This window comes from Oncorhynchus clarkii, chromosome 9, assembly GCF_045791955.1.
Source record: "Oncorhynchus clarkii lewisi isolate Uvic-CL-2024 chromosome 9, UVic_Ocla_1.0, whole genome shotgun sequence".
NCBI lineage: Eukaryota > Metazoa > Chordata > Actinopteri > Salmoniformes > Salmonidae > Oncorhynchus > Oncorhynchus clarkii.
The window spans coordinates 67,869,605-67,892,757 of NC_092155.1; the positions used below are offsets into that span (position 1 = coordinate 67,869,605).

The following is a 23,153-nucleotide window of genomic DNA, read 5'->3' on the forward strand; positions in this document are numbered from 1 at the left end:
TACTTGTGTTGTTACTGACCTCTGTTTCTTCTCTTAGCTGACGTACGACTATCAGTTTGACTTTGAGGACGATCAGCACAAAATCCCTTGCCACTGCGGAGCCTGGAATTGCCGAAAGTGGATGAACTAAACTAACTGTGAGAAATGGAGAGGGGAAAAAAGATGTATCTTTCTCCCCGGTGCCAGAACACTACTGCGCCAAAGCCTTTAGATTATTGCTACTACTACCCAGTACATAAGCTGTTCGTAAGCTGTTCATAAGCTGACGAACGAGGAGGGAAACTGACCTCCAAAAGAATAAGACTAAGACGTTTGCATTCACACCTGTAGCCAAAGGTTTGAAGAGCATTATGGATATACAAGAAAACAAACCACCTGTATTGACATCCAGTCGAATGATGGGACAGTCTTTTTGTGGATGAACTGTGTCCTCTCTGCCAAAAGCAACTCTTTCCTCTACCTACCCCTTAAGTAACTATGGATGGAATTACAATCCTCTCCACATCTACCAAATGTTCAGATTATATGTGATATCAATACTCTCTTAGGGCAGACCTTACCTTGAGCTTTGATGAAAGAAGACATTTTAAGTACTAATAAATAACGAATGCATTTTTTAAAAAGGCAGACCTATCCTCCTCCTCCTGCACTCCCCCCTTCCTACCCCCCAAGGAAAACACACGTTCCCATCGTCATTGAAGATTGACTTCCCAACGTGGATATTATTGGCTAGCTAGACAATCCTGAAGACAGTGGCTCTGAGTGTGTAGAGAAGAACTATGTATCGTTGAGAGGCAGAAGAGAAAGATGTCAAATACTATAAAAGTTGACCTGTGGCTCCAGAGGCACCAGACAGACAGACAGGTGTTTTATTCTTGTCCTGACTAAAGGAGTTTAATGGTGGGTTAGTTGGACCCTCAGTCTACCTCATTAATCTAGTGGGAAGTGACTGCTTACTTTGTATAAATACTGTTAACTGCTACTGTGGAGGGGGGGGAGAGAATGTTGTTTTCATTAGGCTATTAGTATATAGCCTTCTCAGACAAGCAGGGAAACTTTAACTAACAGCAGGTTTGTTCTCTGTTCTATGCTGATGATCATTTTACAATAATTAGCCAACAATCCTATTATTAATTAATGATATGACCGTTTATTGGTTAAGCCATCGCATTAAGATCAATCACAAGCTTAATAGGTGTCTTTAAATGACTCCTGATCATCCTGGATTCTATGTATCTTTTGTTTTTCCTTTGTGTGGGAATTGACACAATAACAGTCACCCTTGTGTTGCTGAGGACTGAGAGGGAGAGATTGTTGTGAATGATTGTTGCTTACACAGCTTCAGTATGTAAAGTGAAGCAGGATCACACCGCTAATTGAACAAGTCTTTGGCAAGACGATCAAGTCCAACTAATGAGTGAAGGAAATGTAATGTACGCTTGCTGCTTAATGCCTTTAAGTCACACATTAAGCAAAAAGCTTGCTGGTAATGATGCAAGACTAGACTACTATCCCATTTGTTTTTCACCTTTTAGTCCTTCAAATCCCATCTGCATTTTGATCTTTTCTTTTCTTGAATGACCATCAACCATGAATCTAGCCTCTTCCTCTCTTTATCATGTAGTGGACTGTTGTAAACTTTACTGTAGTGAGTCTTTCCCTGCCTGTCTTACCACACCACAGCTAGGTGTATTTATAAATGTCCCTGTATTGTGGTTTTCTAGTGGTAGTACGGTCTTCTATACTGGAGGCTTGAAGAAATGGCAGGGGAAGACTTGTTAAAAAAAAAGGGCATTTTTCTATGAAAGTAAATTAATAACAAAGTAAATCTTTAAAGAAAGTATGTGGGGGTTCTGAGGTCTCCATGACGACGTCTCCCTTCTACTTGTACTCCTACCTTGACCTCACGTAAGAAAAATGCAAAAGTGTACAAACTGTATATTATATACTATAGGGGGCAAAAAACTATCAACCCCTTTTTAATCAATAAAAATCTAAAATTGTAGAGAAATAAAGTTGATTTAAAAAATCTACCACTGGATATCATTTTATGAGAGATTAAGCTGTGTATATATATATATATATATAAGGAACTATGTATTATCTTTATGTAAATGAACCAGTGTTTTTGCATTGACCTGTTTTTCTATTAGCGTTTTTTGCTATAAGATTTCAAAGACAGTTTGTTAAAATAGGTATGTGGACACGACTGGGCTTCTCCAATGACTTGGACGAGAAGCCACCGGTGGAATAAATGTTGAGAAAGTTGATCCATTATGGAAAGTTGTCATGATTATTACATGAGAAATCACTTACTGTGTAAAAGGAGTACAACGGTGCATAACATTTAGTTAATTTAGTTATTTATGCTACTGCTTGTCGTTACCAAAACCTATCTATACCTTGGTCATCATTGGATTATAAGTAAATGGAAAATCTTCCTTGACTGAGATATTAAATATGGTGTTTTATTTGTATCTTCCCTATAGAAGTGAACGTGTTGGTATATCTTGTGAAAACTGCTACTCGGCCTGTATGTCATAACTAAATATTCAAAGTGAACCCCGTACCTGAGAATGAATTGCACTCTCTAGTAAATGAATGGAGTAATTCTCTAAAAGTTTTATGAGGCAGTGATTGCCATTTTTTTCTTGGTATATTTATATTTCAAGGAAAGACCGAGACATTTTGCAGCTCACTGAATTTCAGCCTAAATCATTTCTTGAATATCTTATGATTTAAAGATGGCTAAAAAAAAGTCTTTTTTTTACCTAACCTACTTTTTAAAAATGTTTGTTACAGCAGCGCTTTTAGGGAATATAAAAAGGTTGTGGCATGTTTTGTATGAATATTATTTTGGATGACGGCAGAGGTTACAGCTTTTCCCATTTCTTTCACTGCTTTTTTTTTTCTTGTAAAGGAAAATAAAATGCATTTTAAATATAATCTTGGATCTTGCATTTGTTTTATAAAAAATATTAACTTGATTAGAATGAGACTTGAAATAGATTTAGCCTACTTTAACTCAAATTAAAACTCACCAAACTATTCTGGAAAACATTGGTTTAACATGGTTTGAAATATTGAAGGTGTGTGTATACAGTATGTTTAATAAAACTAAATCCCGTTACAGACCTGAATATGACATTAGGTTCTATTGACAACCATTTGTTCCTCAAAGCTCATGAAATACCCGGATTGACCCCAAAGTACTTAAATCAGTGGTATAATCCTTTCCAATATTATAGTACCAGCAACATACAATTATTGGTATACACGCCCTATATCAAAATGAAAAACAAATAGCATGCATCTTTACCTCCAAAAAGATGGAGGTCCCAGTGTTGAGACGGCATGCAGAACAAGGGAAAGGGGGCTACCGAGTCAGTTCACCTGAAATGTGTCTACCGCATTTAACCCCACTGAATCAGGTGTCTGCCATAATTGACATCCACGTCGTCGGCACTCAGGGAACAGTGGGCTAATTTCCTTGCTTAGGGGCAGAACAAGGTCCTGTTTCAGAGAGCCTAGTTCAAGTGTTAGCCTAATAACCATTATAATACACAGCCAACCTATTGTCTTGTTCGATCGAAAATAAAATATATATTTTTTTACCTTTATTTAACTAGGCAAGCCAGTTAATAACATTCTTATTTTCAATGATGGCCTAGGAACACTGGGTTAACTGCCTGTTCAGGGGCAGAACGACAGCTCTAACCATTAGGCTACCCTGCCGCCCCAATTATGGGGAGATAACTAACTATTCCAGTGTCAAAAGGAAAATAGATGGCTACAACCCAAGAAAGGACAGAGTGTTTTTCTCTGCGACAAGCTTTCCTTTGCGTTCTGCATCAGAACCACTGAAGATGTGTCGCTGAAAAATGACTACACCCCCAATGAGATAAAAGATGTTTATATACAAATCAAAACAGATCCATCAGTAGTGTCTATAATAAAACAGGATTTTCATTGCTCAGTGTATTGGCCACTAGCACTACCCCCAGGTGAAATGAGTCCATTTTGTTAGAATGAACATGTGAAAGCCAGTAGTTAGCTGGGGTAGCTCCAACCTCTAACTTATCACAAATGCAGAATTAAAAATGGTATAAATCATCTGACTGGCTGAGACACTGGCTTCCTCATCACATCAAAAATCACAGTGTATTCATCAAAATATGAAATAATACAACTATTAACAAATAAATAAAACCCTTAAAACATCCCTGCCAGATTTAAAACATTTAAATTAAATAAAAAACTGGACCAAATGTAAAATTAGATACATGTAGGAGTCACGTATAAGGAGGAGTGAGTCACAGATTTGGAGTGCAACATGTTTTTTGTGGATTATTCAAGTAGCAGAATGCACACTACATCGCTTTAAATAAAAACACAATGTTAAATGTGAAATGTTGTCCAATAGCCTGTAGTTTTTTCCAGGCTTCTGAAAACAGTATTAGAATAGCTGCAGTCTACTCTGCTGATGTATATTGTGACTTTCCTGCCTTATATGGTAGGTTGGTTTCATCCTGTACAGATGGTGGGGCTGGAGGACAAAAACAGTGCTTGTGCTACTCTCCCACATGCAAAAGCAATACATTGCCATGAAAACAAACAAGTTATAACACAATACTCTGAACTTAAAAATGTGGGCATGAAGTCACATCAATGAGTTTTCAGGATGTAGCTAGTCCGTTGAAGGGAACTCTTGTTTTTAAGATAAAAACATTTTCTTTTTTTCCCTGTCACTGTACAATAGTAATAATTCCTGCCTCAAAACACAAAACAAAGTGAACAGGGCAGTTTGTACTGATAATAATGGTAGTATTAACAGCGGTCGTGAGGTGAAATGGGAAGGAGAGGAGGGTGGGATAACATGGTGAAGGAGAACAAAAGGAGGAAGAGGGGCATTTCTCAGTAGTTTTGGATAAAAGGTTGAGGTAGGCCTTGTCACAACTTGGAGAGTGGCTTTTAAACTGGCAGGATTTGGTCTGTCCTTTCTTTCCCTGTGTAGTGTCAGTCCTCTCGCTGTAGTCTGGTCCCAAATGGCACTCTAGTGCATATATAGTGCACTACTTTTGACGAGAGCTCTATAGCCCCTGGTCAAAAGTAGTGCACTACACTGGGAATAGGGTGCCCTTTGGGACACATTTCATGTCGTCTGTAGTTGTGAGTCTCCAGCGAGCTACATGGCTCTGCCGTCCGTCCCACACTGAGCTTACATCTTGATGTCCTCTTCGACACTGAGCTGAGCCAGGGTCTTCTTGATGCGTAGAGCTGTGAGGCGGGCTGCGCCGTTAGAGTACCAGCACTCCCTCATGATCTTACCCATCACACGCAGAGACTGGAGAAGAGTGAGAGGGTTCGATCAACCAACTACATACACACAAAGGAAATGTCAAACGATTTGCCTTGTATGAATAAAGTACAATAAAAATAAGATTTGTTATGTTGCCACCATGTCTACATTTAAACGCTCAGTCAAACAATGTTTCTGTCCAGAGGTGTTTGTATTTGTGCTCGCTCATTACCTCGTAGCTCTGCCACCAGTTGGGTACGTTAGGCCTCAGCCTCTGGTCACACACCACTTTCCTCATCTCATCTATGGAAGGGTCAGAGGGCACCAGGTCAAAGTAGGGGAGCTGGTACTCTTCATGGATACCTATAGGGGGGCAGAGGAGCAGCCAGGACACTCATGAACACATATCAGAACATTTGTTCATATTACTGTGGTTCCTGAGAAGTTACAGGGTGTGGCACAGAATCCCTAATGTTGAACTCATAGTGACTAGTTATTTGGGGCACAAGGTGATTTGTAGATCAGTGATTCTGTTTCTATGTTTGTTATTTAATCAATCTCAAGCGCGTACTAACCTTCTCCAGGCGTTGTGAGATTTGATCATCTGCGCAACACAACTCCAAGAAAGACTTGAAACCCAGTCAGTGTCTTACCTCCAGTGTTGCAGCGACGTGCGATCTCCCAGTAAACCAGCCCCAGGGCGTAGATATCAGCGCACTTAAATGAGTCAAAGTGTTTCATGTTGATGGTCTCTTCCAGGACCTCTGGAGCCATATACCTGGAACAGACAGGATTTAATTAAAGTTCATTTTAAAACCAATTCAAAGATTGAAAAGGTGTGTGTGTGTGATGGGGCAACCAGTGGTCTCAGTACCTCTTGGTTCCAACGCGCTGGTTAGGGGCGATGTCTATAGTATCAGAGATTGACTCATGGCGTACTGCCAGCCCCAGGTCAGCAATGGCACACATGCCATTCTTCTTCACCAGAATGTTCTTAGACTTCAGATCACGGTGGGCGATGCCAGGTTTGCCTAGAGGGGAACACACACTGAGTTGGAAGACTGGAATGGAGGGAGCACACAATATTTAAACCAGGTGAATTAATGTCTGTACTGTCTATTTTGTTAAATGTTTTTAATGTCTACTACTTTGTAAACAGTCTTGTATTTTGTCTGTAATGTATTTTTAGTTGTGTGTTAGACGCCAGGAAGATTAGCTGATGCCTTGACGACAGCTAATGAGAATCCTTATAAAATTCAACGGCAGGGCAATAGGTGCAAGCTATGGCCATGGTGAGGGGTGTAACATGTCAAGTGAAGAAAAACAATTCAAAACAGCAAAACAAATATCTGGAATACATTATATTTACATATAGCAGTTCTGGCTCGGACAAGGCCAACTTCCTTACTAATATCTGGAATATTTTAACAAGAGAGGAGCTAAACCACCAATCGATCTGGTTACCTGGGCCACGTTCAGCTGCAAAACATTGCAGATAGAAATGGCATGAATAGAGCTGACATGATTCCTTGTTCTACATGTCAGAGGAATGTTTGTTGTACATAACATATTTCTATCTGAATGTTCCAAGCCTGCTGAACGCGCCCTAGTCTATGAATGTAAACACGTATGGGCTGAGTGAACGTGGATGGTCCATATAATTAAATCTCCCCGCTGTGCTAACCCTGCGTTCCAAGTATCTCCATGTGCAGGTGAGCCAGGCCGCTGGCAGCAGACAGGGACAGTTTGATCATGCCTTCGATGGTCACAGAGTAGTGGTTCAGGTAGTCAAACAGAGAGCCGTGCTCGTGGTAGTCTGACACCAGCCACAGCTGAGTCCATGTGCCGTTATCTGGCGAGGGAGAGAAGACACAGAGACAGAAGGGAGGGAGAGAGAATTCTATGGTCAATAAACTACAGCCAGTAGGTGCGCTGTTTTGAAATGCACCTACATAACACCAGAGATACAATGCCTTCAGAACGTATTCACATGACTCGATGTTTTCCACAACACAAACAAAAATAATATTATGTTTTAAGATGCACATTCACTGAGGAGTGGCTCCTGCCTGGCAGCTCTACCATAAAGGCCTGATTGATGGAGTGTTGTTGCAGAGATGGTTCTCCTTCTGGAAGGTTCTTCCATGTCCATAGAGGAACTCTGGAGCTCTGTCAGAGTGACCATTTGGGTTCTTGGTCACCACCCTGACCAAGGCCCTTCTCTCCTGCTGGCTCAATTTGGCCGGGCAACCAGCTTTAGGAAGAGTCTTGGTGGTTTCAAACTTCTTCCATTTTAAGAATGATGGAGGCCACTGTGTTCTTGGGGACCTTCAATGCTGCAGAAATGTTTTAGTACCCTTCCCCAGATCTGTGCCTCGACAGTCCTGTCTTGGAGCTCTACGGACAATTCCTTGGTTTTGCTCCGACATGCACTGTCAACTGTGGGACCTTATATAGACAGGTGTGTGTCTTTCCAAATCATGTCCAATCAATTGAATTTACCACAGATGGACTCCAATCAAGTTGTAGAAACATCTCAAGGATGATCAATAGAAACAGGATGCACCGGAGCTCAATATCAAGTCTCAAAGCAAAGGGTCTGAATAATTATGTAAATAAGGTATCTGGTTTTTATTTTTCTGAAAACATATACTTATTTGTTTGAAACCTGAACGTCTTGCTTCAGATGAGGAAAGTCTTACCTTGCTTCAAATTTATATCCAACCAGAGGCAATTATTTTATAATGATTTACATATACCATTGAAACCAGTAGCCTATTTTTTTCATGTTCTCTTGGTTTTCAAATCAACTTTCTTTCATTGTCCATTCGCCAAAGGCACAATCCTAGTCATATTACTAACCCATGCTAGTTGTTGCATCTTTAGATCTCCCATCTTTCTAAATTTATAATGGATATTTTCATCTCCGTCACATGAAACTGCCTGCATGTGCCCTTTTGACAGTGTTTCCCCACTAATTGCATTATGGAACAAACATTTGCGCGTAGCCTGCTGCTTTGTGCACATTGCTGTGTTTCTAATGTGAAGAAATAATAGTTTAGCAACATCGTAAGCCAAACGTTCTGATTAGTTGTATCAGCCTCATTGCTTCTTATGTAGCCTAGGTCCTACTGGTTGGATGAATTTGGGATCTATCATCCCACAACAGTTAATAGGCCATTTCTTTCATGCACAGAACAACAAGCTGACCAATAGAATAGGTACACTTTTCTACTATGGGGGATATTAGATTGACATAGACTAGCGATGTTGCTATTCATTACTTGTCTTGCTGGCTGAGGAAAAGGAAATGTAAACAATTATCCTAAACATCTTCAAAGTGAGCATCGGAATTTTGTAAGAATCATTGAAAGTCATTGAAAATAAGAATTTGTTCTTAACTGACTTGCCTAGTTAAATAAAGGTAAAAAAATCAAATAAAATCAGGTTATGCATGTAATGCATATGGGTCCAGTACATTTATAAAATGTCTGGTAAATAAATGAATGTTGCTGGTGAAATGCCCAGTGCTACAATGGAAACCCTGCCCTATTGTGTGTGTGGTGAGAGAACGCTCACCTTTATTGTCGGCGGCAATGAATCCCAGAATGTTCTCGTGTCGCAGCATGACGGTCTGGTAGATCTCAGCCTCTCTGAACCACGACCGCTCCTCCCGGGAAGAGAAGATCTTCACCGCCACGTCTCCTCCACGCCACTTCCCCCGCCACACCTCTCCAAAGCGGCCTTTCCCTATGATCTCCTGCAAAACAATGGTCCTGGCTACGGTACGCTGCACAAACAGGGGCAGGCCTGCAGGGGGAAGCAGAGAGAAGAGCAAATAGTGGTACTCCTGGCTGATGCCGCTTGGCTTTTACCTAAATACAAACTTGTATGCATCTACTACATTCCTTATGGAGATGGCTAAAGGATATTCTTAACATTGAACAGCAATGTATACCCCTCTGCTTGCAGGAGAGGGTAGAGGATACTACTAAAAAAATACGCATGCTTTGCAGTTCCATATCTAGAACCTTTTATTCAAGCAGTGTAGGCTCAGTCTACTCACCAGAACCAGACCCGGAGGTGGACATGTCGTAGATGAGATCCTGCAGGGTCTTGTCCTTGGCCAGGTAGAGGTGTTCACAGGAGGGGTCCTCCACCTCCAGCCTCTGCCTGTGGCTGTACCAGAAGAGAGATTTATTGTCTCTATGGTGAGAACCTGAAATGCACCTTCTGGTCATCTCAACCCACACAGATCTGATACCAGCAGCCCTCCAGTTGCCAGGTCAGTTCCCACTTGAACTAGCAACCTTCCAGCTACTGGCCCACCTCTCTAACCTCTAGGCTACCTGATGGACCACCTGTAGGGCACTCATCACGCAGTGCCAACCAACCTGTAGGGCCCTTTCATCACGCAGTGCCAACCAACCTATAGGGCCCTCCCATCACGCAGTGCCAACTCACCTGTAGGCCCTTTGGTGGTGTTGGAACAGGAACACTCCCACCAGCAGCAGCATGCACAGAAGGAAGACTGGCCCTGCGATCACAGCCACAAGCTCCACTGGCCCCCAGGGGCCACCAGAGCTCACTGGAACTGGAGAGGGAGACATTGAGAACAAGGTAGTGGTATTACTATCTTTCCGGTTTAAACTAAACACAAAGGGTGCATCTCAATAGTCCAAAGTGGCTTCCTCTCATCACCTCTCCCTTATCTGCACTGATATGAAAGAATTGGAGGGGTAAAAGCAACATGGGGAATGTCTACAAGGGGGTGGCCTTCACCAGTCCTGTTCTCTCAAATGACTGCAGATAAAGGAGACGATGACAGGAAGTTATTCTGGTGGAATGCACATGCAATACATGGCTGGTGTAACTTCAGCTTTACTCACGCGAGGGGACCTTGAGGTCAACGCTGTTGCAGTAGTCAGTGTAGCAGCAGTGTGTGTTGAGAAGTCCCTCAGCACTCAGACAGTAGAAAGGTTGGCCAGGGGGCACAAGGCTGTCTCTGGTAATACAGATCCTTACATGCTGCTCATGCCCCTGGATGAAGGAGGTGGAGGCCATGCACGCCCCGTCCGTCTCACACTCATAACCAGACTTTGCACAGTTGGTGCAGTTACACCGCAGGGCTGGGGAAAAGAGAGAGGAAGGAGTTTAGAAAAACTGCCAATTGATGATTTTTATTTGGTCAGTAAAAACAATTGTGATCAGGATTGCAAAGTCAGACATTTCCGTTGTGGTCTGAGGAGCATCCTGGAAGCTTGAATCAGAGACCAAGATAACAGACAGAGGGTAGAGGTCGACCGATCAATCGGAATGGCCGATTAATTAGGGCCGATTTCAAGTTGTCATAACAAATCGGAAAATAGGTAATTTTGGACGCTGATTTTGCCTTTATTTAATCTTTATTTAACTAGGCAAGTCAGTTAAGAACACATTCTTATTTTACAATGACGGCCTAGGAACAGTGGGTTAACTGCCTTGTTCAGGGGCAGAACGACAGATTTTTACCTTGTCAGCTCAGGGATTCAATCTTGCAACCTTACGGTTAACTAGTCCAACGCTCTAACCACCTGCATCACGAGGAGCCCGCCTGTTACGCGAATGCAGTAAGAAGCCAAGATAAGTTGCTAGCTAGCATTAAACTTAATCATAATCACTAGTTATATCTACACATGGTGTAGTATATTACTAGTTTATCTAGCGCTTCCTGCGTTGTATATAATCGATGCGGTGCGCATTCGCGAAAAAGGACTGTCATTGCGCCAACGTGAACCTAACCATAAACACCAATGCCTTTCTTAAAATCAATACACCGAAGTATATATTTTTAAACCTGCATATTTAGCTAAAAGAAATCCAGGTTAGCAGGCAATATTAACCAGGTGAAATTGTGTCACTTCTCTTGCGTTCATTGCACGTAGAGTCAGGGTATATGCAACAGTTTGGGCCGCCTGGCTCATTGCGAACTAATTTGCCAGAATTTTACGTAATTATGACATAACATTGAAGGTTGTGCAATGTAACAGGAATATTTAGACTGATGGATGCCACCCGTTAGATAAAATACGGAACGGTTCCGTATTTCACTGAAAGAATAAACGTCTTGTTTTCGAGATGAATGTTTCCGGATTCGACCATATTAATGACCTAAGGCTCGCATTTCTGTGTGTTATGTTATAACTAAGTCTATGATTTGATAGAGCAGTCTGACTGAGCGATGGTAGGCAGCTGCAGGCTCGTAAGCATTCATTCAAACAGCACTTTCGTGTCTTTTGCTAGCAGCTCTGCTGTTTGACTTCAAGCCTATCAACTCCCAAGATTAGGCTGGTGTAACAATGTGATGTGAAATGGCTAGCTAGTTAGCGGGGTGCGCGCTAATAGCGTTTCCAACGTCACTCGCGCTGAGACTTGGAGTAGTTGTTCCCCTTGCTCTGCATGGGTAACGCTGCTTCGATGGTGGCTGTTGTCGTTGTGTTCCTGGTTCGAGCCCAGGTAGGAGCGAGGAGAGGGGCCGAAGCTATACTGTTACACCGGCAATACTAAAGTACCTATAAGAACATCTAATAGTCAAAGGTATATGAAATACAAATGGTATAGAGAGAACTAGTCCTATAATTCCTATAATAACTACAACTTAAAACTTCTTACCTGGGAATATTGAAGACTCGTGTTAAAAGGAACCACCAGCTTTCATATATTCTCATGTTCTGAGCAAGGAACTTAAACATTAGCTTTCTTACATGGCACATATTGCACTTTTACTTTCTTCTCCAACACTTTGTTTTTGCATTATTTAAACCAAATTGAACAGGTTTCATTATTTATTTGAGGCTAAATGTATTTTATTGATGTATTCAGTTAAAATAAGTGTTCATTCAGTATTGTTGTAATTGTCATTATTACAAATCAATTTAAAAATATATATATTTTAAATATATTTTAAAAATCAGCATCGATTTATTTCCAGAACAGAATGAGATGAACTGTCGTTGATGGCCTTGAGCATCAACCCATAAGTGGAAAACAATTGACTATTTCCAGCAGAGGGCATCCTAATCCAACAATTAAAGACAAACATACATACATTCCATCTAAATGGACTACCCAGGATAGTCCCAATCAGAATAGACAACACACCCAGTGGAGTGGGGTCTGTGCAGACAGCCCTGTGGCTGAAACCAGATCCACCACTGCAGATGAACCCAAAACACACAGAGAGGAAGGGAGAGGACACTGTCCTGGGAGCCTACAATGTAGAATTTGAGCAACCAGGAAATGACAGCGCAATTTCTACATTGGCTGCATGACCCAATTTCCACTATATAAGACAGCAAAAAATAGACACCAGCCCAGTAGGAGAAATCAAAAAAGGTGAAAATCACAGCCAATCACAACACTGGCGGGTAGGGATGGGCGATATGGCCTAAAAAATAAAATATATATATTTTTAAACTTATTGTTGAGATATAACACATGACCATAAGTATGTGGATGCCTGCTCAGCCAACACCTCATTCCAAAACCTTTTGCCTCATGCAGCACGACATCTCCTTCGTATAGAGCTGATCAGGCTGTTGATTGTGGCCTGTTGTCCCACTCTTCAATGGCTGTGCGAAATTGCTGGACATTGGTGGGAACTGGAACACGGTGTCGTACACATCGATCCAGAGCATCCCAAACATGCTTAATGGGTGACATGGCTGGTGAGTATGCAGGCCATGGAAGAACAGACGTTTTCAGCTTCCAGGTATTGTGTACAGATCCTTGCAACATGGGGCCATGCATTATCATGTTGAAACATGAGGTGATGGTGGTGGAAGAATGTCACGACAATGGTTCTCAGGAACTCACAGTATCTATGTGCATTCAAATTGCCATTGATAAAATGTTAATTGGTGTTCGTAGTCCGTAACTTATACCTGCCCATACCATAACCCCACCACTCTGTTCACAACATCAAACCCCCCGCCCACACAACGCCATACACGCTGTCTGTCTTCTGCCCGGTACAGTTGAAATCACAATTAATCCATGAAGAACACACTTCTCCAGCATGCTAGTGGCCATAGAAGGTGACCATTTGCCGACAGAAGTCAGTTACGACGCCAAATTGCAGTCAGGTCAAGACTCTGGTGAGGATGAGCATGCAGATGAGCATCTTTAAGACGGTTTCTGACAAATTATTGGGTTGTGCAAACCCAGTTTAATCTGCTGTCTGGTTTCGGACTATGCCGCAGGTGAAGAAGCCGGATGTGAAGGTCCTGGGCTGGCGTGGTTACACGTGGTCTGCGGTTGTGAGGCCGGTTGGGCTCACAATTCTCTAAAACAATGTTGGAGGCGGCTTATGGTAGAGAAAGTCAATTCTCTGGCAACGGCTCTGGTGGATATTGCTGCAGTTAGCATGCCAATTACACACTCCCTCAAAATAATAAGTGTTTTGTGCGTATGGAACATTTCTGGTATGTTTTATTTCAACTCATGAAACATGGGACCAACACTTGACCTTACTCACCACATGCTAGAGAGTAGCTCTCTAATCTTTATATTTTAAGTTTAGCCAACTTGGATCTATTTGCTAGGTAAAACAGTTTAATTGTTATGAACACAGCCTTCCGTCCATCTCCAACGGTTTTAACAGCATGCTTTCCTAGCCTGTGCACTTTGTTCAGATGTTGAAGTCAAGTGGCCTTCCTTCCTTCTCAGAATGACAGCGCGTTGCCAACTCCTTAAACCACTATTCTTTATGCTTATTGCCCATTTCTAAAACTGACCAGACAGCTAGTATAACAGTCTGACTAAACTGCTGCTAGTGGTACATGGTACCACAATGTGCGACAGACTGAGCAACCATTTTCCAGAATCAATGTTCATCGACACTCCTGTTTCAGTAGTGCCTGCTCTGCACACAATATGAGGAGATGAGACAAACCGGGTATCGTTATAAAGGTTAACCTCTATTACAGTAACATAAATGTTGCCACATCTTTCGGTGTCCATATGACCGATTGTTGGCCCAAACCTCAAATGCAAATAGCAAGTTGAAACCGCTCGTCAGAGAGGAAGAAGTGATCTCATCTTTGATGTGAGTGGCAGGGGGAGGGGCTTGATGTGTGGAGTGTCAATCTACCATGTAGGTTCTTAACCCTGGGCAACATGGGCCTGGGAGGCTCACAGGGATATTGGTATCCACAGTACTCTACCAATTATACATATTTTTTGTTCATATGTTGAAATCAAGTGGCCTACCTTTTTCTCAGAATGAGAACAAGTTGCCAATTCCTTATACAGCATCTGAACAAAACCTTTAAAATTTTTAAAAAAAATTAGGAATAACTTACATAAACACAGCCATTTAAATGATGCACTAAGCAGAAATCACCCCATTTCCTGGTTGCAAAAATTTGAATAGTTCATCTAATTTTAGTTGGTTACAAAACAAGCTAGTGTAGAGAATCATTGAACCATCCGCTGTGAAATATATTTTCCTTAAACAAAAATATTGTTTGAAGCTGGTGTACAAAACCAAAAGAAGCAAAAACTAAACTTAAGACCGGGAAGCATAGAAATAGTGCACACAGAACAGATCTACCGTTTCTTTGAATTCGCTTTCAATGAAGATGACAGAACTTCCATTTCTGGGCCTTTAAAATATGATTTCCCCATTGGCCGAGGGACCTGGTTCATCCGGCCATGCACAGCCGAAGTCACAGTAAAACTCCTTGTTGTATATTTTATTTATCTCACATTGTGTTCTGACTATGAGGGGGTCCCTGATAAATTTGCTATTACAAAAGGGGTCCCTGGTAACCAAAAAGTTTGAGTCATGAAATGTATAGTGAATTGGAGGGCAGTTAGGCTACTGCTTTCAATACTAGTGGAAAAATGGGCAAAAATGGAGTTACATGATCCGACATTGACAGTATATTACAGACCGGAGTAGGGGACTTCAGTCATGTTAGTCACCTTGTCAAATAGGGTACAGATGTCAGACCTGAAATTAAGTCTCAGACAGTGTAGCCTCTCACGGACCCGTGGACATGATCACTGCTCTCACAGGAGTAGTGTAGAGTATTCCTCATCCCTCGGTACAAGTTGTTCCACCTGTCTGGGTCCTTGGCAGTTTATTTCCTCAAGCATGTTAGTTGGGCCTACTCTTAATTAGTTCCGAATGCAGACCCGGAACATGATTAGGTGGTCATTCATATTATATGTGGATTTCAAATACTAGGCCTGTCCTGAGCTCTGTCAAAATTAAACGGAAGCACTGGTTGTGGCAACAACGTTTTCTTAATTCCTTCCTTCACTGTGTTACATCCCAAATGGCACCCTATTCCGTATTTAGTGTGCTACTGGGGTTCTGGTCAAAAGGAGTGCTACACATAGGGAATAGGGTGCCATTTGGGACAGTGCATGTCTGTCTGGCAGGAACACAGCAGGAATGATAGGAACTTCACACTTTCTTGCAGCCAAAACAGCTCCATCTATCCTGCATTCAACTATTTATTTATTTTTAAGTCAAAGTCTAGACTGGGTTTTAATGACTGAATGTCACAGCTGCTTGCTCTAGCTAGCTGTAGACCTCACAGCTGGGGGGATGCTTAAGCCCCCACCCCCACCCTTATTGTCCCCTCCCATCATATCAGTTCTCCACAGAAGACAACATTTTCATACACTCTTTATAGGAAGTTTGCATCAAAAATAGATTTATTGTTCAAAACCAACACGTTTCATCAAATGACATCATGGTATTTGATCTGTATTCTCTATCCCCAGAGCACAAGGTCTGGTGAGTGTGACCCACCCGCCACTCCGGCTGCCCCTCCCCCATTCACCCTCTCCATGCTTCCCTGCTCTTTGTTGGGCACAGGGCCAGTCCAGTCGCTCCTCGTTTCCCTCTAATCTCAGCACAAAGGACCAGTGTAAGGACACCAATTATGTGAACTGGATACAAGAGCAGAGTTCACCCAACCAACTCAAACGCCACACTGTGCCCAACTGTCCTTCCCACGGGCCATTCATATTTAGATATTAGGCCTACTCAATTCTGTTTCAAAACGCCAAGGAAATTAAATCATGAGCAAAAATGTTGTTCTCTGACGGCTCTGTTTATTTTGGGCACTGATGTGTCGTGGTAGTCCCCCCCGCCCCTCATTCTCAGTTTGAGAACATTGGTCATTTTTTCTTTCTTCAAAATCTATGTTCAAGTGTAGTATATGTTACCATCTAGGTTTTTTAATTGAGCTTGGAGAAATTGTGATCTTTTCACACTTGTACAGCCGTTGTGCAGCTCAAGGTCCAGATCAGATTCAGCTTGGCTAGTTTTAAAGCCATAATTACCATAAGGACTAACTGGCCACAACCCAAGGCTCTGGTAGGCCACAGACCACACAGTGACCAGTCACTAACTACTTCTAGGAACGGCTGCTGTGCTGTGTTCAGCCATGTTGGTTTTCCTTCCTCAGTTGCTGGGGTACTGGTTCTGTCTATGTACCCAGAAAGCCTATCACCTCTATTGACCAGCTCACAGACAAGATAGAGGTGTGTTTGAATACATTCAATTATGAGTTTCTCTCATTTTCTGAAAATATGTTCAAGATTGATCTGACATCTAAGGAATGGCCACATTGACATTCTCTGATGTATTCAAGAAGACTTCTGTTCTCCAGTCATCATTAGGCTAGAGGGAGTCTGTAGCATAGCAGACTGTCCTTGTACCTCACTCTTAGTTCAAGGCTGATCCCCCTGTGTTATGGAAACCTTCCCTGAGGCTTTGAAAACTTCCGTAAACTGTGTGTGTTGTCTGGGCCAATCGCCAGGCTATAGAAGGTCTGCAGTAGCCTCTCTGCCTGGGTCTTTCTCCCGGTCATATTTAGCTAAACCATGTTCTCTATATAGCTTCAGGTTAGAAGGATGTGGCACTGGCTTGTTTTTCTCCCTTTGTCAGAGCCTGCTGCTTCACCGCTGTATAATCTGCAGGAAATGTGTGTGAACTTTATTGAACATAAACACGCGCTCCACTAGGAGTTACTTACTGGCATTTTCCCGGTCAGACCGACATGAGATGTAGCAAGACAGACTCACTCTACTTCTTCCAGAAAAAAACACTGTTCCAACAACACGCATGCACACATTTAAAAACACACACCCACACCTACGCAAAACACAGCAGCTGTTTAACTGTGGGAATCGCTCCCAGGACTTGGGTGGAGTGGTTTGGCCACTTGCATGTCACCGTCACTCATCATGATGTTGCAATGTGTGTGTGGGAATGAGTAAACCTGGGAAGTGGGTTGAGTAAGACCGAGAGGAGAGGGAATACTGTAACAAACTCAGAGAAAGATTAATGGATACCAAGGAGAGATGTGTGGTGGTTACCCTTTTTATGCAGGTTTTATATAAATTCTGTTGCTGTTGAAAGTCCAAACCTAGAGGTAGTCCTAAAGCATGTACTGACATGGCTTGCCAGTGAGTTGGAGAGACAGAGACTAGTGCTAACAGGAGAGAGCTCAAGGGCTGTTTGAAAAGCCTCCAGAACAGGGAAAGGATTAGCAGAACGCTTCAGAGTAAATCCCCCTTTTTTTATCCATGCGGAGGATGTAGAAGTCTGACGGCGCTAAGCCCTTTAGGGGTCTGTCTTTAGTAGGTACCAAGCCTGAATCCACCCAGTCCCACTCAGGGTTTGAATATATTCTAATGCCACAGTGACTGGGTAACTATTGTAGCCAGGTTAAAAACGGTAGGAACCCTGTATTCTCCATTGAGCACAGTGTTTAGTCTGGTTTAATCAGGCTACTGCCATTGTCCTTGGATCCGTTCTTAAGGTGCCACTCTTCACTCGCATCCCAGTTTGTTCCGCCCCTAACTGACTGGGGATCAGTGTGTTGTCCCCCTCTGTGAATACCTGTCCTGCTGATATAGCGTAACAAATCTAAAAGAAAGTATTTCATTTATATCGGAATCAGATTACTTCCTGGGTTGCAGCAACCAAAATCGGCTACTTATCTAGCTACATGTCTTTGTAAGAGTCGAGTCTGTCAGATTTGGAATATCGGTCTTAATTTGAATGTTTTGAGTGCAACATTCCGTATGTCTGTATCACAAGAAGCAGGTATATTTGTATTTTTATGAGAGTCTTTCTAACGCCCGCCCGTCTTCTTGGTCTCCTTCTGCGGTGACACGCCCCTTTTACGCCCCTCCCCCTGCCAGATCACTTCTTCCTCTCTGACGAGCGGTTTCAACTTGCTATTTGCATTTGAGGTTTAGGCCAACAATCGGTCATATGGACACCGAAAGACATGGCAACATTTATGTTACTGTAATAGAGGTTAACCTTTATAACGATACCCGGTTTGTCTCAACTCCTCATATTGTGTGCAGAGCAGGCACTACTAAAACAGGAGTGTCGATGAACATTGATTCTGGAAAATTATTGCTCAGTCTGTCGCACATTGTGGTACCATTACCACTAGCAGCAGTTTAGTCAGACTGTTATACTAGCTGTCTGGTCAGTTTTAGAAATGGGCAATAAGCATAAAGGATAGTTGTTTAAGGAGTTGGCAACGCGCTGTCATTCTGAGAAGTAAGGAAGGCCACTTGACTTCAACATCTGAACAAAAAATGTATAATTGGTAGAGTACTGTGGATACCAATATCCCTGTGAGCCTCCCAGGCCCATGTTGCCCAGGGTTAAGAACCTACCGTTGGAGTCGGAAGTTTACATACATTTAAACGCAGTTTCACAATTCCTGACATTAAATCCTAGTTAAAATTCCCTGTCTTAGGTCAGTTAGAATCACCACTTTATTTTAAGAACGTGAAATGTCAGAATAATAGTAGAGATTTTTTTCAGCTTTTATTTATTTCATCACATTCCCAGTGGGTCAGAAGTTTACATACCAAATACTAATTGAGTGTAGCACTGCCTTAAAATTGCTTAACTTCACTAGGGTAGACGGCAGCACTCTGAATTTTGGATGAAAAGCGTGCCCAAATTAAACTGCCTGCTACTCAGGCCCAGAAGATAGGATATGCATATAATTAGTAGATTTGGATAGAAAACTCTAAAGTTTCCAAAACTGTTAAAATAATGCCTGAGTATAACAGAACTGATATGGCAGGCGAAAACCAGAGGAAAATCCATCCAGGAAGTACTATTATTTTGAAAGGCAGGCTTTCAATGGAAAAACAATCTACCATACAAAGACTTAGGACCCAGTTCACCATCTCTATGTCTTCCGCTACATGTGGCCAGTCTTTAGGAATTGTTTCAGGCTTTTACTCTGAAAAATTAGGGAGATACAGCACTTTCAAGCAGTGGCCAGTGGACATCTCCATTCATCAGCCATGCGCCTGATCGGGAACGCGCATTTCTGGTTTCTCCTTTCCTATTGATGAAGCTTTTGTCCGGTTGAAATATTATTGATTATTTATGACAAAAACAACTGGAGGATTGATTTTAAACATCGTGTGACATGTTTCTACAAACTTTTATTGTACTTGGGGAAAAAAAAAAAAACTTTGTCTGGATTTCTTTAGTGCATGCACCTTAAGCATTTGGATTACTGGACAAAACGTGCAAACAAAAAGGAGCTATTTGGTCATAAAGAGGGACATTATCGAACAAAACAAACATTTGTCGTCTAACATGGAGACCTGGGAGTGCCACCAGATGAAGATCAAAGTTAAGTGATTCATTTTAATGCCATTTCTGACTTTGACACTCTCCTTTGCTGGAAAATGGCTGTATGGGTTTCTGTGGCTAGATGCAGACTTAACATAATAGCAAAGTGTGCTTTCTCCGTAAAACCTTTTTGAAATCTGACACAGCGGTTGCCTTAAAGAGAAGTTCCTGTATTCGTATGTCAAATCAAATCAAATTTTATTTGTCACATACACATGGTTAGCAGATGTTAATGCGAGTGTAGCGAAATGCTTGTGCTTCTAGTTCCGACAATGCAGTAATAACCAACAAGTAATCTAACTAACAATTCCAAAACTACTGTCTTGTACACAGTGTAAGGGGATAAAGAATATGTACATAAGGATATATGAATGAGTGATGGTACAGAGCAGCATAGGCAAGATACAGTAGATGGTATCGAGTACAGTATATACATATGAGATGAGTATGTAAACAAAGTGGCATAGTTAAAGTGGCTAGTGATACATGTATTACATAAGGATACAGTCGATGATATAGAGTACAGTATATACGTATGCATATGAGATGAATAATGTAGGGTAAGTAACATTATATAAGGTAGCATTGTTTAAAGTGGCTAGTGATATATTTACATCATTTCCCATCAATTCCCATTATTAAAGTGGCTGGAGTTGAGTCAGTGTCAGTGTGTTGGCAGCAGCCACTCAATGTTAGTGGTGGCTGTTTAACAGTCTGATGGCCTTGAGATAGAAGCTGTTTTTCAGTCTCTCGGTCCCAGCTTTGATGCACCTGTACTGACCTCGCCTTCTGGATGATAGCGGGGTGAACTCCCCGTGGCTCGGGCTCGGGTGGTTGATGTCCTTGATGATCTTTATGGCCTTCCTGTGACATCGGGTGGTGTAGGTGTCCTGGAGGGCAGGTAGTTTGCCCCCGGTGATGCGTTGTGCAGACCTCACTACCCTCTGGAGAGCCTTACGGTTGAGGGTGGAGCAGTTGCCGTACCAGGCGGTGATACAGCCCGCCAGGATGCTGTCGATTGTGCATCTGTAGAAGTTTGTGAGTGCTTTTGGTGACAAGCCAAATTTCTTCAGCCTCCTGAGGTTGAAGAGGCGCTGCTGCGCCTTCTTCACAATGCTGTCTGTGTGAGTGGACCAATTCAGTTTGTCTGTGATGTGTATGCCGAGGAACTTAAAACTTGCTACCCTCTCCACTACTGTTCCATCGATGTGGATAGGGGGGTGTTCCCTCTGCTGTTTCCTGAAGTCCACAATCATCTCCTTAGTTTTGTTGACGTTGAGTGTGAGGTTCTTTTCCTGACACCACACTCCGAGGGCCCTCACCTCCTCCCTGTAGGCCGTCTCGTCGTTGTTGGTAATCAAGTCTACCACTGTTGTGTCGTCCGCAAACTTGATGATTGAGTTGAAGGCGTGCGTGGCCACGCAGTCGTGGGTGAACAGGGAGTACAGGAGAGGGCTCAGAACGCACCCTTGTGGGGCCCCAGTGTTGAGGATCAGCGGGGAGGAGATGTTGTTGCCTACCCTCACCACCTGGGGGCGGCCCGTCAGGAAGTCCAGTACCCAGTTGCACAGGGCGGGGTCGAGACCCAGGGTCTCGAGCTTGATGACGAGCTTGGAGGGTACTATGGTGTTGAATGCCGAGCTGTAGTCAATGAACAGCATTCTCACATAGGTATTCCTCTTGTCCAGATGGGTTAGGGCGGTGTGCAGTGTGGTTGAGATTGCATCGTCTGTGGACCTATTTGGGCGGTAAGCAAATTGGAGTGGGTCTAGGGTGTCAGGTAGGGTGGAGGTGATATGGTCCTTGACTAGTCTCTCAAAGCACTTCATGATGACGGGGCGGTAGTCGTTTAGCTCAGTTACCTTAGCTTTCTTGGGAACAGGAACAATGGTGGCCCTCTTGAAGCATGTGGGAACAGCAGACTGGTATAGGGATTGATTGAATATGTCCGTAAACACACCGGCCAGCTGGTCTGCGCATGCTCTGAGGGCGCGGCTGGGGATGCCGTCTGGGCCTGCAGCCTTGCGAGGGTTAACACGTTTAAATGTCTTACTCACCTCGGCTGCAGTGAAGGAAAGACCGCATGTTTTCGTTGCAGGCCGTGTCAGTGGCACTGTATTGTCCTCAAAGCGGGCAAAAAAGTTATTTAGTCTGCCTGGGAGCAGGACATCCTGGTCCGTGACTGGGCTGGATTTCTTCCTGTAGTCCGTGATTGACTGTAGACCCTGCCACATGCCTCTTGTGTCTGAGCCGTTGAATTGAGATTCTACTTTGTCTCTGTACTGACGCTTAGCTTGTTTGATAGCCTTGCGGAGGGAATAGCTGCACTGTTTGTATTCGGTCATGTTACCAGACACCTTGCCCTGATTAAAAGCAGTGGTTCACGCTTTCAGTTTCACGCGAATGCTGCCATCAATCCACGGTTTCTGGTTAGGGAATGTTTTAATCGTTGCTATGGGAACGACATCTTCAACGCACGTTCTAATGAACTCGCACACCGAATCAGCGTATTCGTCAATGTTGTTGTCTGACGCAATACGAAACATGTCCCAGTCCACGTGGTGGAAGCAGTCTTGGAGTGTGGAGTCAGCTTGGTCGGACCAGCGTTGGACAGACCTCAGCGTGGGAGCCTCTTGTTTTAGTTTCTGTCTGTAGGCAGGGATCAACAAAATGGAGTCGTGGTCAGCTTTTCCGAAAGGGGGGCATGTTTAACACTTGTATTGTTTATCAATGTGTATGATGAGTATTTCTGAAATTTGATGTGGCTCTCTGCACTTTCACTTGATGTTTGTTTGAGACAATGCATTTGACCATAACGCGCCAATGTAAACTGAGATTTTTGGATATAAATATGAACTTTATCGAACAAAACATACATGTATTGTGTAACATGAAGTCCTGTGAGTGTCATCTGATGAAGATCTAAGGTTAGTAATTAATTTTCTCTATTTCTGCTTTTTGTGACTACTCTTTGGCTGGAAAAATGGCTGTGTTTCTGTAACTAGGTACTGACCTAACAATCGTTTGGTGCTTTCGTCGTAAAGCCTTTTTGAAATCGGACACTGGTGGGATTAACAACAAGTTTCGCTTTAAAAATGTTTGAGGAATTTTAATTATGAGATTTCTGTTTTGAATTTGGCGCCCTGCAATTTCACTGGCTGTTGTCGAGGT

General features: G+C 42.7%; 2 protein-coding genes across 7 annotated transcripts in view; one reads left to right on the forward strand and one right to left on the reverse strand.

Moving 5' to 3' along the window:
* Positions 1-2,946, forward strand: part of LOC139416829 (histone-lysine N-methyltransferase 2D-like) — a 47,895-nt gene extending 44,949 nt beyond the window's left edge. For all 6 annotated transcript variants that reach the window (XM_071165916.1, XM_071165920.1, XM_071165921.1 and 3 more), the window contains exon 49: positions 38-2,946. In XM_071165916.1, the coding sequence (XP_071022017.1) occupies positions 38-130 (93 nt within the window). In that variant the 3' untranslated portion in view covers positions 131-2,946. The remainder of the gene's footprint in view (positions 1-37) is intronic.
* Positions 2,947-3,897: 951 nt separating this feature from the next.
* Positions 3,898-23,153, reverse strand: part of LOC139416830 (activin receptor type-1B-like) — a 28,167-nt gene continuing 8,911 nt past the window's right edge. Inside the window, exons 2-10 of the mRNA XM_071165923.1 lie at positions 10,189-10,428; positions 9,764-9,893; positions 9,366-9,478; positions 8,879-9,109; positions 6,984-7,151; positions 6,174-6,330; positions 5,953-6,077; positions 5,532-5,662; positions 3,898-5,344 (exon numbers count right to left, since the gene is read on the reverse strand). Of these exons, the coding sequence (XP_071022024.1) occupies positions 5,219-5,344; positions 5,532-5,662; positions 5,953-6,077; positions 6,174-6,330; positions 6,984-7,151; positions 8,879-9,109; positions 9,366-9,478; positions 9,764-9,893; positions 10,189-10,428 (1,421 nt within the window). The 3' untranslated portion in view covers positions 3,898-5,218. The remainder of the gene's footprint in view (positions 5,345-5,531; positions 5,663-5,952; positions 6,078-6,173; positions 6,331-6,983; positions 7,152-8,878; positions 9,110-9,365; positions 9,479-9,763; positions 9,894-10,188; positions 10,429-23,153) is intronic.